Source organism: Cuculus canorus, chromosome 3 (genome assembly GCF_017976375.1).
Source record: "Cuculus canorus isolate bCucCan1 chromosome 3, bCucCan1.pri, whole genome shotgun sequence".
NCBI classification, from domain to species: Eukaryota; Metazoa; Chordata; class Aves; order Cuculiformes; family Cuculidae; genus Cuculus; species Cuculus canorus.
The window spans coordinates 6750660-6770077 of NC_071403.1; the positions used below are offsets into that span (position 1 = coordinate 6750660).

The 19418-nt window shown below is 36.0% G+C and overlaps 1 protein-coding gene across 1 annotated transcript in view; it reads right to left on the reverse strand.

Moving 5' to 3' along the window:
* Positions 1-19418, reverse strand: part of CSMD1 (CUB and Sushi multiple domains 1) — a 1155040-nt gene that overhangs the window by 212499 nt on the left and 923123 nt on the right. Inside the window, exon 24 of the mRNA XM_054063646.1 lies at positions 2961-3152. Coding sequence (XP_053919621.1) covers positions 2961-3152 — 192 coding nt within the window. The remainder of the gene's footprint in view (positions 1-2960; positions 3153-19418) is intronic.

Here is a 19418-nt window from a genome sequence, read left to right on the forward strand (position 1 = left end):
TAAAATATGTCTATATAAGGGCTTGAAATTTTTTGTGAATGAGATTGAAATGATTGTAAAGACAAAGCTGAATGTAAATATCACTGGAGAGAACGGTGAATATCAACTGCTGATCTAAAATACAACAAGCAAAAGAGAATAGGTCTCCACAAATCAAACCTGGTCCAGAGGAGGGCTACTAGGATGATCCGAGGGCTGGAGCACCTCTCATAGAAGGACAGACTGAGAGAGTTGCGGTTGTTCAGCCTGGAGAAGAGAGGGCTCTAAGGAGACCTTATAGCGACCTTCCAGTACCTGAAGGGTCTACAAAAAAGCTGTGGAGGGACTGTTCACAAAGGCTTGGAGTGATAGGATGAGGGGGAATGGCTATAAACTGGAGAGGGAAAGATTTAGACTGGTCATTAGGAGGAATTTCTTCACCATGAGAGTGGTGAGACACTGGCACAGGTTGCCCAGGGAAGCTGTGGCTGCCCCATCCCTGGAGGTGTTCAAGGCCAGGTTGGATGGGCCTTGGGCAGCCTGAGCCAGTGGGATGTCCCTGCCCGTGGCAGGGGGTTGGAACTAGGCGATCTTTAAGGTCCCTTCCAACCCAAACTATTCTATGATTCTATTCAATGAAGTAGGATAATAAGAAAATATGTCTAGGAACAAACATGATGTTTCGAAGTACATGGCAACTTAAGAAAAAGGGAGGAAGGGAATCCAGGCAAATCAGAGTAGGAAGAGGTAAAACTGTGATAGAGTAAGATAAATCTGAAGAAAGAAAAGATTATACAACTAATACTTTAGAAGATTTTCAGGGAGAACAGTGAACATTTGACTTCTTGGGGAGATAATGAATGTTTCAGAAGAGACTTAAACTGAGATACAGGAAGAAAGAGTTTATGCAAAAATGACACAACCCCTAACTTATGTTTTAACATAAGAACAGGGATAGCAAATAAAATGGCATGTAAAGAGATAAAGGTACACAGAAACAGCTTTGTGTGTCAGAACAGACAGAAAGCAAGAACAAAATATGTCTGAGGTTACTAAAGGAAAATTGGATATTCTGTAGATATCAGGGTATAATTTCACTTAAAGTTGAAGTGACGACCTCAAGATATAAGATATTTTGGCACAAATGATTCCAAAATCTTAGTAACAAAATACAGAAACCAAATCTAGTAACGCAAGGTACAAAATCAACGGATAAGGAAAAAGAAATGAAAAAGAGAGAGTAACAATCATAAGATAGAAGTTTAAAAGTATACTCTTAGCAATAAAACTGGAAATACAGATAGTGATTTGGAGTGGAGGCAGCATTACACAGCAGTGATACAGTAAACTAAATAAAGTCAGCATGAAAAATACACATATTGGTCAAAACTATTTTGGAGATGTGTTATGAAAGTTGTTCTACAGGAGCAAATATAGGAATTTCCTTTAGAGCCACTTGATTCTGGCTCCTCTATCTTCCTCCAGGTCAGAATGGAATGTACCTGACTTTTTAATGTAATTTTATTTTTTTTAAGTACTGTATGGATGAGATTTTAACATCTCACATACAGATTAGAGGACAAATGACTATACTAAGAAAAGTAAATAGGCGGATGGATGGATTTATTCACCTAGTATACTTGAAACTAACAAGTACATTAGAATTGACTGAAATACTTATTTGGTAGTGAACACAGGTGCAGGAAAATATTACAGAAAATGACCTCATTTCAATTAAATGAGGAGATGGGCAAATGATGGCTGTCCTCACTAAAGGGCAAACTCAGAGGAAAAGGAAGGTAACCAATTAAACTGAAGAGCTTGAGGACTTGAATGTATAAAGAGCCTGGAAAATTATTTAAATCAAAACTGGAAAAAGTAGGTTTGACCTGTCCTATATATATGAGAGAAGACTTAGAGATATAATTCTAGAATCAAGTAGGAAAAATAACACCTCTAATAAGACAGCAGAAATGCTGCTCACTCATGTTTTTCTGACATTTACCCTCTGGATAAGGTGACCTTTAGAAAAGAAGGGAGCTTGCTCTTTTGCAGCCTGCTAGTCTGTGAATATTTTCAGTAGGAAGCAGGTCCTGGAGTGGAGAATTTAGCAGCCAATACAGGAGACAGGCAACAAGCAAGGATCCTGCAGGTCATCTGAGTGCTGAAAGCAGTGGGTGGTCAGCCTCCAGCAGGCAGCAGAGGCAAAAAACTTAGCATCAGAAGACACACAGAAAGCAAGACTTTCACAAGGACTCATGGAAACTCCATGTGGAACTGAAGTTCAGGAAGTCACTAGTAACTGCTGGACTGGAACGCAAAACTGGAAGAGAGAAACTGCCTAGCTAAGGTATAATGGACAACAGTTATACTGGTGTCCAGCTACTTTATGGACGTAACCTAGTACTTCTCTAACATTTATGCTGGTTGTACTGAAACAGTTTTAGATATTCGAAGGCATAATATTGCAAAAGGTCTACCTCAAAGCTTTGATAGCTGGAGTATCCTAGCATGGCAACAACTGAAGAGCACGTGTATAAGACAATCCACAAACATGGGTTGGAAATTACAAATTAACTTCATATTGATGAGATGCTGAAATTATTTCTGATAAAAAACGATAAGGTTAAAAAAAATATATTTATTTGCTGTAAGATGGGGCTTGCTTAGCCTGTGAAGAGTTTAGATGGTACCACTGCCTGTGATAGTATATCAGACTCAATGGCCTAGGATATCATCAGAATCGAAGAAGTAGTCTTTAATCAAAGGCTGCCCTACAGGAGGAAGTGTTTCTCAGTACTTTCCTAGGAATTAACAGCCATTCACCTGTTTCAGAGAAGTTATACTTGGATGTCCACTTTAAATCTTTACTTGACATTTAAAATATGTTTACACCATTATCATATCAAAGACAGAACATTTGATTGTCTGTTTTCTTGAAACACCAGACCAGAATATTTCATTGTCACAATTCACGTTACCTATGCAAGTAGGCAAAGGTTTGTCCCATACTCTTCGATCTCCACTTAAGCAGGTCATAATGCTACTGCCATGCATTGTATAGCCAGGATTGCAGCTGTATAAAATGACAGTGTCTATAAAATGTCCTTCATCCCGGATCTTGTATCCATAATTTGGTACGCCAGGATCTTCACACTTCACTAGGTCAAAACCTGCAAACAGCAATGGGAAGACAAAAGAAACAAAAAAATGACACAGAGATATAAAATATCAAACAAAATGTACTGCCAGTGAATCTGATCTTGATGCAAATTGCATTCTCATGATTTAATTAGATTATATGTATCCACAGTGACCAGGGATAATTTATATATAATTTGGGTAAATCAGAAACTGAAACATCAGTAGCTAATTATTCATTTGATATTTGATTATAGCAATAGTTTATTGAAGAAAACATATATCTGCACTATCCTAAAAGAGGTTAGCGAGCAATTTATTGATTTGTACCATTTCTATTCTTTTTTATTCAGAGGAAAGAAAGCATCGACCCTGTATTTGGCAGTGAGATCTTCACTTCCTTGTCTAATCTCCATAACGAAGCCAGCAGGTTATAGTGCTAACTCAGCAAGAAAACGCAAAGTTATTTCATCCATCCTAGTGTAAGTTTAGCATGGCTTCAGATTCTTCTATGCTGAAGTGAAGAAATATCCCTACACATTTCCAATTATCATTCTCATTTTTCGCCTATTAACATGCTGAATGGGATAAGAAACTCCCTCTGTGCTCCTTGGAATGAGCAGTTCTATTCTAAGCAGCTACAATTATTTCCATATTTTACCCTTTCATCTCTGCATTTTCTCCCTATAGCATTGCTAAAATGTAAAGATGAATCTTAAATCTTCTTTTTTGCCTTGAGGTCCAGTTCTTGGAGCAATATAGAGTGTTGCCAAATTCATCTTTCTCACCTGCAGATTTTTGTTATTTTTGGATTCTTCCTTTCTAATTGTCATGTCCCTAGCCCAAGGACACAATGCAAACTTTACAAATTATTTCCATTTTACTATCCTTATTTTACTGATTGAGGCTGCTGGTCTCCCCTTAAGTTTGCTGGTTTCAGTTCATTCCCCACACGATCTTGCCCAGAGAAGTCGTCCATGTCCCCTCCCTGGTAGCGTTCAAGGCTAGGCAGGATGATACTATGAGCACCCTGATCTAGTGGAAGCTATCCCTGCCTGTGACAGGGGTGTTGGAACAAGATGATCTTAAGGTTTCTTCCAATCAAAAACATTCTATAATTCTATGATGTCCTTCATTTATTAGGAGAGAATCAGATATCTTTATGACAAATCAGAATATTTATGACAAATAACATGCCTAGATAATCTTTCATTGTTTTACAAATTCATAAACTAGACTTGGTATTGTATTTTTTGGTTGCCTTTTTCCTGGCACTGAGAAGATGAATCTCAGCTGAAAAAATGGCACAGAGTACAATACCTCAGTTTTCTTCCTGTACCTATGGTAACACTGTCCAATAACTGAGGCTTCTGAAAACACAAAATGCCTTTATTTTCCTTATTCATAAACTGGACACAAAGGTTTGGGTTTACCTGTATAACTCAGGCTTTTGAAAACTGGGAAGCTAAATTTGAACTAGCTAGCTTAGACTACTTCCACGGCCAGTAGAGAAATATGAAGCTCAAGAAAACAAACTGGTTCTTATTTAGACATATGGTCAGACCAGTCAGTTAATCTGCTTCTGGAAACAATTATTTTCCACCTTCACTGTACAGTGAGCTTACATTCTTTATATAGTAGGCTATAGTGGCTCAGAATTTTAAGTAGCTAGACTTAGGGAAAAGGAATCCCACCCAAAAAAAGAATGTTATTCCATCACATAGACACTGCATGTCTCTCTATCAGTGCTAATACCTTAAGAAACATCAAGGCCCAAGACCAAAGAAAATGGTCTAACCACAGCCATGCGCTGTTAAACTCGATCACTATTCAAAAGAGTATGGCTGTCTACAAGCCAGTTCCTGGGAATTTAGCTCACACTCTCTACTAGCCATAGACATATGTCTAGAGTCTAGACTCTACTAGACAAGCCATAAGGAAGAATTTCTTTATGATGAGGGTGCCTGGGCAGCTTGCACAGGTTGCCCAGGGAAGTTGTGGCTGCCCCATCCCTGGAGGTGTTCAATGTCAGGTTGGGTGGGCTTTGGGCAGCCTGAGCCAGTGGGAGGTATCCCTGCCCATGGCAGGGGGGTTGGAACTAGATGGTCTTTAAGGTCCCTTCCAACCCAAACTATTCTATGATTCTACTACATTACACCTCAGATTGTTTGAGAGAGGAGCAGGCAATACGAGCTAGAAGCACACTAGCATTTCCCCTAATGTTTTAGCAGTCTAGACAATCCCTTTCCTATGCTGTGCCCATATTTATGCCCTGACAATGTTTAGTTTACTAACAGAGGTGTAGCCTGTGTCTCAGGAGGACTATGTATAATCACACACAGTTCAAATGGATTACAGATATTTATCATTATTCCCTTGCGAAAAGAATGTTTCCGTGTGAATATCTGCACATGCCTGCAATTTCACTTTGTTGACAAAAAGAAACAAGGAAACGTGCTCAGTTTCCAGACAAAAGGAGTAATTTTCATCCTACCTCGCTCTCATCATCAATTATTTAAAAAGTCTTGTCTGAACCAGTTGCCTGCCTTTTAGACATGTAATCTTATGAATTTACCAGTTATGATTAATCTTGTCCTAAAGCAGATGCCTCAAATAGATTGGATGAACTATACAATTCTAAAAAGTCTATATTTCTTCATTCACTATAGAAAGACGCAATATGATTAGGTCATCCAGATGAGCTGAACTTCACAAGAAATAGCTATATTTCATTATTTTAATCTCCTCATTAAACATACAAAGACATTTATTTAAAATGTTGAAAATGTAAGTTGTTTGATAGATGGGATGATATTTTAATGCTGATTTGACAGCACGAGCCAGTCGAATACTATTTCTCTTCTACCTGCTTTTAGATACTTTCCAGTCCTTTAGTAGGCACAGTGTTTATCATTGGTACTGGCACGTGATTGACACAGGAATTTTCTCTGATTAAATAATCTATTTGTGTGTGGTGAAATATATTTTCCATAAGACCAATATACAGTTAGAAAGATAGACAGATTGATTCTCCCCTACATTCTACGACATGAAGACGAAAACATTCTCATGGAGAGGTAGTATCTTTTATAAGTCACAGATAAATGTGGGTGAAATCGAAAAAATTTGGGGGCAAACAAGCCCTTCTAGTCTCTTATTTAACCATCTTCATTAGAGAAGATGTCGAGACTTGTTATAATTTCATGTATTCCATTTACCATTAAGTTTTGCACAAGTATGTAAATACATATTGCAGTGTCAAAGAACCTTATTTTTTCTCTTTTCTCCTTTTTGCAGCGCTGATTCTTTAGGATGATGTGTCTATGAAAGGCACTCAATCTCCTCATTCATTAGAATAAGGGCCTAAATGGTGCAAACCAGTTTAGTGTTTGCCTTTTTACAATCTGTTTGCATGCTGTACTTGGCAGATACAGTATTCCATTTTCTCCTCATCTGCATTAATGATCTGTGAAGACTCCTGAGACCTCACTGATATGAAAAATTAAAGACATCCTACCACAAGCTTTAGAAGTCACACAGAAGCCTAATGTACTTTCTGCACTTTCTCTATTCTTGCTTTGAAATAGGACTGAGCAGCATAAAATATCTTTCTATTTTTCCTTTAGGTTATTAATAGTTCATATCATTATTGTAAATCACTTATACCTCCAAGTATCCACTAACACTGCAGTTTTCCTCCTCCTTTGCTTTGTAGACTGCTACAAGTTCTTAAAAGTCAGACAGAGTACTATGGAAATCTATTTCTGTTGAAAATAAGCTTAATTTCATTTGATTACATTCGCAGACTCTGTGGCATAAGTCCATGAGGCCCTACAGATCACAAGTTGATATTCACTTTAGCACCACATTAGAATACTGTACTTGAGTTAAATATAATCAGATACAAAGATATGAATCATAGAATCACTTAATAATTAAATGAAATTACCTTGATATTACTGATTAACATAAAAACTTACTGTGGCTCTTATAGAAAGACTTGTTCTAAACCTAATTTTCTGTACACAGAAGAAAATGGGATTTGGCATTTAGGAAGAGAGAGAAAAAAAATAAAACCAAAAGAATGATTGGATTTTGTTTATTTTAAGATTAAAATCCAACCCTTAATATGATCTACTAGCCTTTGGCTTTATTTTGAATAACATGGTTTTAAATGACTTCTGTTATATTACTAAATATGTACTACATATTTATGCCAGCATCCATGTATTAAAATGTATTGATTTTTATTACAAATGTTTGTGTAGGCATGGGTATGTTTATAAAGAACTAAAATAGTAAAGATAATCAGTCAATCAAATAAGTTTGCTTAGAACTTCTGTACCTAACAGAAAATTCAATTAAATTTACAATAACAGAGGCATAAATTAATTAATTACTAGCTCTTCCTCTCCTCCACCTCAGACTGGTCTAGATCAATCACATGAAATTTAATAATTTTGTTCATTTACTCTTTTAACATAAATATCATAAATCATACTCTACAACTAGTCACTGAACTGTATGTCTCTATCTGCAAACAACAAAATACCTCTGCAAGTTTTAAGTAGGAAAAATCAGCTTTGTTAGAGATACTGTGCCTGAGTACACAGCAGTATATATAGGAATTTCCCAATCTGTGCATGTGTCAGAGGACATGATGTCCCTTACAGAAATATATTCCTTTTTAAAATTTTACATTTGAGATTCTGAGCAAGTTTTTATATCAATAGAGGAGGTAAGATTTTCTGTCTGTCTACTTTAAAAGCAAATCTACTAAAATATTTATTTGGGGTAAAGTGTTAGATGAGTTGATTGCAGAGAACCATTCACTGTCTTGAGTATCAGACACATGCAATATTTCAGGCACAATACAAAAAAAATGCATTTTTTTCTGTGTTGACTGAATTTGATGTGCAATTCAAATTACCTAAGTAGATGTAAAAATATAAACCTTAAATTTAAATATCCTTGAGACACTAAACTCTTAAATAATTGCTGGTTTCTTTAAATTATTCAGATATTTCTATCAGAAGACCACTCTGGAAAATTACCATTGATTTTAATTTTTTCTAATTATTGCCAGTTTAGGAAAAGTCTAGTGGTACATTCAATTTCTAGAGTTGTTTCCACAACATTATGCCTGGAAAAAAAAAAAATTAGGTACAAATATTCAGCATGACAAATTGCTTTTTGTATCCAAAAAATAGAAATTGTCCCTGCACGCACTTCCAACAAACTAATTGCTGACTTTTATGCCAAATTTAAAAGTGCCACTTTGAATTCTCCAGAAAAAAAATGGAAGAATGACCATACATAAGTACATTTACTACACTTTTCCACAAGCAAGATTGTCTCGGTCAGTAGGTCTATTAAAAATCGGGGTATTTCACTTGCAAGTCAGTGCTGCTATTCATGTGCAAATATAGCAGGATCTTGCCCTGTGTGTTGGCAGGTAAGCTGCCTTTCTAGTTCTTATTCATTTTCATACTCATCATACATAGAAAATAGAATTTCTTCCCTGATGCTCTTGTACATCTGGTGTAATTTGTCATAAAGGACCATATTGATATGAAATCTCATTATTGAAATGTTGCAACAGAACTTCGGTATTAAAGTAGATGCTGTGCTCTCTGACAGCCGGGAAATATGGTCATGAGCTCCAAACAATCACTGTGCTCGTGTTTACCCTATACTGAAATGAAGCAGCACTAAGAGAAATTCTGCAAATATTCTTATTGCTGAGCAAGATTATTGTACATGCAAATTGCTGTTGATTACCTGATTCCTGAGCTTCATTATAGGATTATCAGACCAATGAATGAATAAAAGCCAGTTAAATTAAAATCAAAACAGGCAGAATACATTCTGATGATTGGTCATCACCTCCTGACAGTATTTATGCAATGAAATTTGTTCTGTCATATTTTATATAAATAATCAGAAATGAGGAAATAACAATTGTCAGAGGAAAAAATATTGACATCTGTAATGAATATAGACTATTAATCGCAACTTCTTTCAACTCAGTTTAATTATGATGGGTACTGTGGTTCTATTTTCCACAGTAAGTAGTGCAGCACAGTAGAAGCAAATCTGGGCAGTGAAATAACAGAACTGAGGACCCTATCTCCACACTATCTACACTAGAGTGTTTTTTTACTTTGGACTAGCTTTTGCATCCATTAATAGCTAGTGTATGCTAAGTGAATTCCTGAAGCACACCTCGCAGTTCACCTCCAAGTTTGTACCCTGCAAAACCTGTCTTCAATATGAAGATAGAAGTGAGTGTTCATTTAGTGTCCCCAAGTGAAATTTTCAGGGATTCTATATAACACAGTATACTTTTAACAGAAGGTGAAGAAGTTCTGAGATATCTGCAAATGTTCTTTTCACCTACTTTGAAAGAATGCAGTTTACTTACTATATATATGTATTTACACTATATGTAAACCTACAGAGCCTGAATCAAAAACAAGTAATCATAAATAAGTAATTTCATATTCGCATTTCTGGAATGAGTCCTAATGTCTCTTGAAATAATCATTCTCTTAAAGCCAGACACACAAAAATTAAGCACCTGGATGGTATGCATTGTCAGCCTGCAAGTATTTCGTCTCTACTTGGAAACTCTAACCTTGACTTCAAAACTAAAGATTTGTATGAAGAGCGTAAGAACAACGAAAGTGATGAATTCCTAGTGTAGAAAGCAGAAGAATGAATTATGACCAAAGATTCTCATCCACGTTTTACTTCCTACATGGAGGAATACTGAGGAATGTCATATCTGTTAATAGAACATAAAAGAAAACTCGGGACCAGAATATCGGTGCCACGTGAGCACCCAAGGAGTTAGGCTGCAGGGCTCTATTACTTTCGTTTTTTCTTTCTGGCTCAGCAAACCTTGTTCATGTTTTGGCACAAATTATATTATGGCAATTAAAACTTTACCTATGGAGATGGAAGAGGATAGTTTTAAAACAGAGGAAATAAATGAACTGACAGTAAAATATACGTAACTTCACAACCCTTAATACTGTGGTTCCATGGTGATGGAGCACCTCCCATAAGAGGACAGGCTGAGAGAGTTGGGGTTGTTCAGCCTGGAGAAGAGAAGGCTCCAAGGAGACCTTATGGTGAACTTTTAGTACTTGAAGGGGTCTTATAAGAAAGCTGGGGAGGGACTTTTTACAAAGGCTTGTGGTGATAGGACAAGGGGGAACGGCTATAAACTGGAGAGGGGCAGATTTAGACTGCACACTAGGAGGAAGTTCTTCACAATGGGAGCGGTGAGACCCTGGCCCAGGTTGCCCAGGGAAGCTGTGGCTGCCCCATCCCTGGAGATGTTCAAGGCCAGGTTGGATGGGGTTTTGGGCAGCCTGAGCCAGTGGGAGGTGTCCCTGCCCATGGCAGGGGGATTGGAATTAAATGATCTTTAAAGTCCCTTCCAACTCAAACCATTCTATGATTCTATGAAATTTGTTCAATGTTTTTTGGCAGGTTAACATTACTTACAAGCTTTATGTTAGATTAATTATTGTTTGTCAATACCATTCTGACTTTATGCCAAGCCATGTATAAAATTGGCTTAAAAGCACAAAATGCTCATAAATTTCCTTCTGTATGCTCTAGTTAATTTTGTAGGAATTCAGTTGCGTATTCAGGCTAGATTCAGATCAGATATGCACTGCTGGGTGTTCTGACGCTGCACAGATTCATTTTTAATGATCATAGAACCTTAGCTTCAGATATGATCCCAGAATACTGTAACCACCAAGTAAAAGGATGCTGAAGTCACCAAGAGATTAAAAAAAAAAAAAAAGAAAAAAAAAGAAAAAAAAAAGAGACAATTTCTTCCTATGAAATCAAAAAAGCATAAAGCTGTGCTGTAACTTCTGTGGGCTCTGGCAGTTTGCAGTATGGACTCCAAATAGAAAGCCTACCAGCCAAAACCATAATAACATAGTAAAAGAGATGCCAGTTGGGGTATTTGCAAAACATTAGATCTCTAATCTAAAGAAGAACGGGACCTGAAAACATAGTATTTAGCATACAGGTGTAGGTCAGCACTATCAATGACCTCATATTAGATAATTAAATCTACATTCATATAATTTCCTATAAATATTACTTTTTGTTACAGATAGGAAAATAGCATTAAAATGTAAAAAAACTTCACAAGACAAGCTATGAGGGGTTAATTGTTCTGAATGTAAGGAAATTTTTGCAGCTCATGTATTAAGCACCAAAGGATTAAAAACATACACCATGGAACTCCAAATAGTGTTTAATGATCTCTAATAATTATACTATTTAGCGCACCATAAGTATACACCGGGTGGGCCCTGCTCAGCAAAAAGGTAATGTCTTTTCATTTCTACTTGCTGTAGAAGACAGAGCTCATAAATTATGTATAATCTATCTACAGCTTCTGAAAGTGATGCAGTAAAATATTTTGGGACAACTCCAAAAAAAAAAAAAGAAGAGCAAACACATACATAAATCCCATTTCAGTACATACATGGAAATATTAACAGATGTTTCAATATTAAAACAGGTAAAGTGAAAACATTGAAAACATCAAGAACTCTGTGAGTGTTCTCTAAATCTCAAGTAATTTAAAATAAAAACCATAATCTATATGTTTTACACAGAATCATCTTTGAAGTACCAAAGAGTAATTGAAAGTATGAAATGGTACTTGAGTTAATGTTCAGAGTCTAGAATGGATTCCTAAATGGGTGTAAATGTCAACAAATACTTATTCTACACTTGTTGCATCTTAAACATCCGTAACATAATCTATTTAATTAAATTAATGCAATTCAAAATGAGAGTTCTTGGCATTTTCATTCTGCCTTGGAACCATTTATGTGCTTTTGAAACCTACAATTGTAGGGAAAAAAAAGGTCTATATTAGCTGCTGGAAAATGTGCCAATTACAAAATCTCTACTTAATTAGAATTATAGAAAAGTCTATAGACAGAAAATTGTTGGTATAACGTGGCTACAGTGAGGTATGAGAAACTTGCATGAACCTTCAAAGAGATGACAAATAAGCATGGCCTGTATGCACTGGGGCAAAATTAGCTCCAGATGTCTTTCTCTTGTATTTGCAAGGTTTTTTGATGAAGGCTGAAATACTCTTATGCTTTGGCAACTGAATATTTCATAATCTATCATCTGAAAGAATCCAAAGGAACCACATTTTTCAGATAAGCTGGTACATTTCTACAAGCTTGTGCAGCAGAAAGAGTTCACCATAAGTAATAATCTCCTACTTTATGTTCTTTGGAAACTGAGAGGAACACTTTCAGCTTCTCAAAAGCTTTGCAGCTTATTGACCATTCATGTTTTACTATACTGATGAGACTATCATGCGATGGGTAATATATTCAAGCAGGATTTTCAGTACTTCTTGAAATAAGCAACATGTAAGAAAATTTATGTAAACATGTAAAATGTAGAATAGTGATGCTAATACATGTTGTCAGTAGCAGGACTTTTGAGTATAAAATGAAAAAAAAAAAGAGTATTTTGTGTAATTTTCTTCTCTAATTATATTACAAAATGTTTCAAGGCTTTTCCTAACCAATTTCACGCCAGAGTCTTTGTGTCGATACGCTCTATTTGAAATTTCTAGTCACTTTTTAGCCATAACATCCACAGATACAAAAGAAAATTATAAATTTAAGAAGTAAGTTAAATACATAAAGGCAGGTAACAGAAGACACCTTTTGTGTATGATGATTTTATCAAAAGAAATAAATGACAATAATTGCAAGAGACAGGTATGTAAATACATATGCCTGCGTCAAGATTGTTACAGTGCATACATAGATAGAAAGCATGGAAGTATGCTTTGGAATCAGCAAGCAAATGACTAATTAATTATAATTTATATTAAATATAAAAGCATCAGGGATTAAAGGTGAGATACCATATTACTTTAATTACTCTAACTTCAGGTGCCTATAGAGGGATTTCTTCAGGAACTCCCCATGTCTAAGCCAGGCAGTACGTAAAAATATTCTGTAGGTGACTTGTGAGAAGAGCACCGATCTGACCTTTTTTTAGGGATGGGGAGGAGAAAAGGAGAGAAATAATATGAACACATACATTTTTTTCTTGTGCTATTTAGTGCAAAATGCTTTGTCTTAACACCTACCAATCACTTCAGTGATTAGAAACTTATTAATTTCCCCACAGTCTTTTCTAGAATACTCATTCTTAGAAAATCAAGTCACCATGAGTATAAAGGACAGACTGAAACACGGAAAAAGGCTTTTATAAGTTTGTAAAAAACAATATGGAACTGACAGGACTGAAAGCTAAAGACTCCCATCACTTACAGCTGTGCTCATTCTTTCACGTGCTGAGAGAGGAATGATATGCACACAGCACCTGTTGTGCTGGGTAGTGGTATTGATGCTTAACACTTCTGAAATTCATAGAATCATCATAGAATCATAGAACCATTCAATCATTGAATCAGTGAATGGTTTGAGTTGGAAAGGACCTTAAAGACTATCTAGTTCCAACCCCTCTGCCATGGTCAGGGACATCCCACTAAAACAAGCTGCCCAAGGCCCCATCCAACCTGGTCTTGAACATCTCCAGGGATGGGGAGTTTAATCAAGTTTTAAATACACTGTGGTCAACGACTTAGATAATGAAACGTGCATAAATCCTTTCTACCTTTCATCATTTTGTCTTAACTAACTTTCCCTACATTAGAAGTTTTTGGAAGTGGAAGGATTAGGAATAAAAATGTTCATAGCATTCATCATCTTTAATTATCATTCTTCTGCATAGCTTACACTCTACACAGGTGCCTAATTCTCCTCATACATCATATATACACAGATTTGGCAGGGTGATTTTAATACTCTGCATAAACAATTGCACAAATAATCTTAATTTTATTCTTAAATAACTTTCTTACAGTTATAAATAATTAGAAATACAGCTTTGATAACTCAAAATCTGGTCTTTATTTATTGCTAATCTTCATTTACAAAAATCAAACAGATTCTAGGGCAACAATCTTAATCTGTTGACATGTAAATAATTCCCTCATATTATGAAGAAAGGAGAAAAAAAAACATTATATTCCTGCATCTGAACTTATTATATCCTCCAATTCAGGATTGTTTATTTCCTGAAAATTCACATTTTCATAAACTTTATTCAATTTATAAATCTTAAAAAAAAGCGGTCAAGTAATGTATTTTACATGAGTTCTTTTAGAAGAGGTCATTTTAACAGTTTTCAGAAAGGGAAAGGATCAGAGGAAAGCTAAAATCAAGCTTTGATTTCATGGCCATACACAAATAACTTGAACTGTCTAACATGAAAAAGAAGCCAATTTTATATAGGGATTTACTTTTGTATAACTGTATGAGAAATATTGACTAGAATAATGTCTTTACAACTGTGTTGCTTAGATTTTATAGTTAGACTGTTTTAGTTCATATTTTCTTAAATTTCACAGCTAGCAAATCAACAACGAGGCACCTAAAAGAACTTACATTGGAATTGTGGTAAGCAGGAGCTTGCAAGAAAGGTTAGTCCATCATCCATCCATCCCCAGAAGACTGGAAGAAGGCTAATGTCACCCCCATCTATAATAAGGGCTTAAAGGAGAACCCAGGAAATTATAGGCTGTTCAGTCCCTGGAAAAGTTATGGAATGAATCCTCCCAGGGGCTACCACAAGTCAAATGAAGTACATGCCTGGGAAAAGTCAGCATTGATTCACCAAGGGCAAATCGTGCTTGACAAAATCTTCTATGACAACGTAACCTGCTTGGTTGATGTGGGGTGAGCACTGGACATTGTTTACTTGAATTTTAGATAGGAATTTTTGCTCACGGGAAGTTCTGGTGATTACACCAGTGGGAAGAAATTATCAGTAACGCTACTGTGTATTCATGTAAAACTTGGAAAAGAGGTCATGGTTTACTGCAAACCAGCAGGAGTCTTTCAGTGAAGAGCAGAGGGAATGTGAAAACTTTTGAAACAAATCCCAGCTAAATCTGAGCAAACCAAACGACACATACCTAATAACAAAGTCTATAATGGTTTCATAGAAATAGATTTTTTAAAAAATATGAGAGAAAAAGTCCAAGTTGAGGTGGCAAAGAAGGTAAAGAAGTTCTGTCCTTCAAGCCACTGCACTGATAAATTCATTGAAACTCTGCGTTCCCACTAAGGTCTAAGAAATAATGTTTCAAATATGATCAATTCTTTAATATTAAAGTAACATAATCTTTAGGCCAGCACTTCTGAGATTCTGAAGTTAGCTGAAATCTGCTTGCAAATTTTGATCACGTACTGTAGCTAGGATGCACACATCAGCAGAAGAGAAACAAATACACTGCAGAAGCCTACTTGAATTGGCATGGCATCACTGAAAAGTCTTACTTTCATATTCTAAAGGTAGACTTTCAATATAAATGTAAAATAACACATGCATATGGACATGTCTTTCTCACCTTCAAAGTATAGCTGTATAATTTAACTTTATAGCAGAAGATTTTTAAAAAGCATCTGTTTTCTTGGTGATATATGTGAATTACAACAGGAAAGCCTCGTGACTTTAGATTGGCTGAGAGTGTCTGACCCCTCCACAGAAATGCCAGGAGTCCTTCAACAGGTTAAAACTGGCAATTATCAGAATAACCTTTAACAAATTACCTTTCATATGTTCTAATACATTACATCAGATCTCTTTTTTCCTTAATTGAAAATGAGAAATAGTTAACATCTTTCTTCTTTCCAATCCCATTCACGAAGGTATAATTCAGTGATTTAAGGATGACAGATTATGTAAGCAAGAAAGTTAATGGGTCAAGACAAAGACATCTTAGCAAGTAAAGGAAAAAAAACCTGAAAAAAACCTAAATGAAAAAATGAATGATGCAAAAGCAATCACTTATTACCAGCAGACGGATAACCAATCGATCCCCAAGCAATGGCTACTTCAGAAAACTGTCCCTAGAGTTATATTGTTAGTCATGATGCTACCTAGTAATATATCATTGTTACATATATCTTAAACCCTAAGTCTACTTGCTGGAGCAGCAGAGTGAGGAACAGAGAAAGCCTCGATATTATCAACGTTAGCTAAAGAAAGTTAACTCCATCTGAGCCAAACCCAGTACAGATGGACATACTGTTTGCCTCTATCCTCATCCAGGACTGCTGAATCTCATTAAAGAAAACCTGTCTTGGAGTGCTCATTCATAGGGTAGAGATTGTTCACTTAAGATCCTGAAAGAGGCAAAACGCCAGATCGAGGCTCAAATATCACCATGCTGACATTTTAATATCCAAAGCCTGTGATAATATATACTTTTAAAACAAAAGGTTAAGACGATGTTTTCATTCACCAAATAAAAAGTTTTTATTGCCTCTGTCTTAGGAAAAAAAAAATTAAAAACAAAATTTGGTACACACTCTGTTTAAAAAAGTTAAATTCAGCAATTTCATAGATGATTTTTTGCTTTTGTTTAGTTTCACTTAATTTTCTCTTTTTAGTGCAGTGTGTGAAGATTCCCTTTGGGACCGATCTTGTACAACAATTAGTTACTGAAAGGAAACTGCAAGAGCTTCTCTTCATTACTGGATTGTTCTGCTCAACTGACACCACACAGCCTGAGGCAAAGCCACTATATTTCTGAATTTGAGTCCGTTCATGTGCTAGGATAATCGACTGAGTTTGCAGTTTCAGAGCATTGTTTTCGCTGACATTCTTTTAACATTTTCAATTACCCTGAATAGCAAATGAACTGAATTGAATTTCAGTTTGGGATTCTCTTAAATTAATTTTGAGGTTTAAACCATTTATATAAATCTAGATTATGCTAATTCAGATTCACCTTCCACACTAACTTTCACCATCCCTTGAAAAACGTAGCGGTAGAGAATTTTTATAATACAGAACTTAAACTGAAAATTACAATTAAGTCTTTAGCAGTAACAGAATAGTGTGAATGTCAAACGAGTGCATCATATCTCAGAAATAAATTTCATAATTTCTTTTCTTAAACTGAAAAGTGTACATTGAGATCAAAGAAAATGACATTGCAAAACTGCTAAAAACACTAAATATAGATGATAAACAATACTACAAATTTAAAACCTACTTTTTGAAAAATAAATCTATCCATGCACAGTCCTAAATCTGTTTTGGTTTAGAATCACTAGACAGAATCTGATGGAAGTTCTACGTAGCACATATCCAGAGTCTTAATCTTATCCATTCCTCTGGCAGAAATAAGCTACCAGTATTTTGCTTTCAGGGAAAGAAGCAGTCATAGATTCAAAACTGGCAGAAGTTAACATTAAGATTTGAGTCTACAAAATATTCAGTCACATAAATCCAAACCCTTAGTGAAAATTTTTCAAGCCTTCATTTCCATCTTAGTGCAGAAGTGCAGGAAAATACCTAATTTCACATCACAGGGAAATGGAGGATACTAATAAAAGACAAGTGTTGAGGAATTAACACGGGACTTGATTTTTCATCTATAGCAAGTGAATCAGGAACGATTGAGTGAAAGGCCTTCAGGAAGTTAAAATCGAGCTGCAGAGTATATCACAAATCTCTAAATGGTTTTCAGACATTATAAGGTCTGTAATAGTTCTGCATGTTTCTGAAAAATACAGGAGTCTGTGGTGAGGCAGAACACATCGCTGGCTGGCCCAGAGCAGCTGGGCACGTTTCTACAGATAATATTTGTCCGTTTTCCTGGATGGACCATTCCAATGACTTGTTACAATGGACTTCAAATCTTATTCTGTAGATAAGTGAAGCGTTTGCTTCTATTATATCCTACACATGACTGAGGAACCATGAAATTGCCATAGAGAGCTAGAGAAGCTGTTGCTAAAAAAAGTAGATGTCTGGATAAGGACTGAGAGCAAATTCATGGATTCTCAGACAGGCAGCCGCCAGCGCAAGGAACTTGCTAAAAGCTCTTGGGTCTGAGAAAAACCCAAAGAACAATCTAAATAACAGTAAAGTTCCTCCACATTTCAACGCTGGGATACTTTCTGAGGACATGGGTGGATGGTGCTACGAATATAGACAATATTTCATCTTCAGGCGCAATAACAATAAATTAGTTGTGAGAGTTCTACCCAGTAGGAAAGGGAAAGAATGTGTTCTTCTCAAAGACATTTTACTGAGAAAAAAAGGATGGGCAAATATTTGAAAAGGAAACACAGATATTGTCTACTTTGTTGCAACCTCTGTTTTGGGATATGAAGATTTTAGTAAGTGTTTTACACTCTTTCTATGAAATTTGGACAGATGCATAAAATGGCAACATCTTTTAAAGAAAACCACTGGCACAGCTGCCGGCAAAGAGAAATTGTGAAAGTAATTGTTGCATTGAAACCTATGTGCACCAAATGAGACACAAGTAAAATTACCATACAAGTTATTTTCATGGGAGTTAAGAGAGATCACTACGGAATTACGTTCTAGTGCAGAGTGCCCTGTGATCTGTACAACTCCACGTACACCAGAGAGCACTCAGCATTACACAGTACTCAGTGTCACAAAACATTTCTATGTGACATAGATGATAAAAGAGCCGAGTGGTGGGTTTTGTTTTCTCACTTGTTAAGGAAAGTGAGACAAGAATGAGGATTAAGCGGTCGCAACGAAGCACTTGTGACACAAATGAGAGTAAGTTCAGTTCTCCACATGATGAGGTGATTCAAACAGGGTTAAAACTCCTCTTGTGTCAGGACCATGATAGGGGAGCTGTTAGACAGCACAGGGGAACTGCCTCTTTGTAATTCAGAGGCTGTACAGCACTGCTCCTTATTTAAAGTTGCAGCCTGTTACTTTTAGCAGACAGCTGTGTTGTGCTTTTACTGCCTGTCACTCTGTGGCATCAATAAGATTTCTGAATGCCAATTTAACACTAAATACTACTGACAGGGCAGCACAAAACACTGGAATCTTTATTCCAGAATGGCCAAATCTTTGAACTGAGCAGGGAGCAGGAAAAGTAGGTCCAGATGTGGGAATGCCTATGGCTAAATCTTCTCTTCATCACAAAAAATAGGTGTTTCTGGGAGAATGGATCTAATTAAAGAGGGGAAAAAAAACCCTGAACCAAATTATCAAACTGAATTTATGAAAGAACTGACATTTTCTCAATCAAAAAAAGTAACTGTCACATGAGTCCGTTATAGCTACAACATCTCTAAACTTACATTTTTACATGCAGATCTCTATTGATGACCTTTATTCTTAGGACATTAAAGTCATTTTAAAAG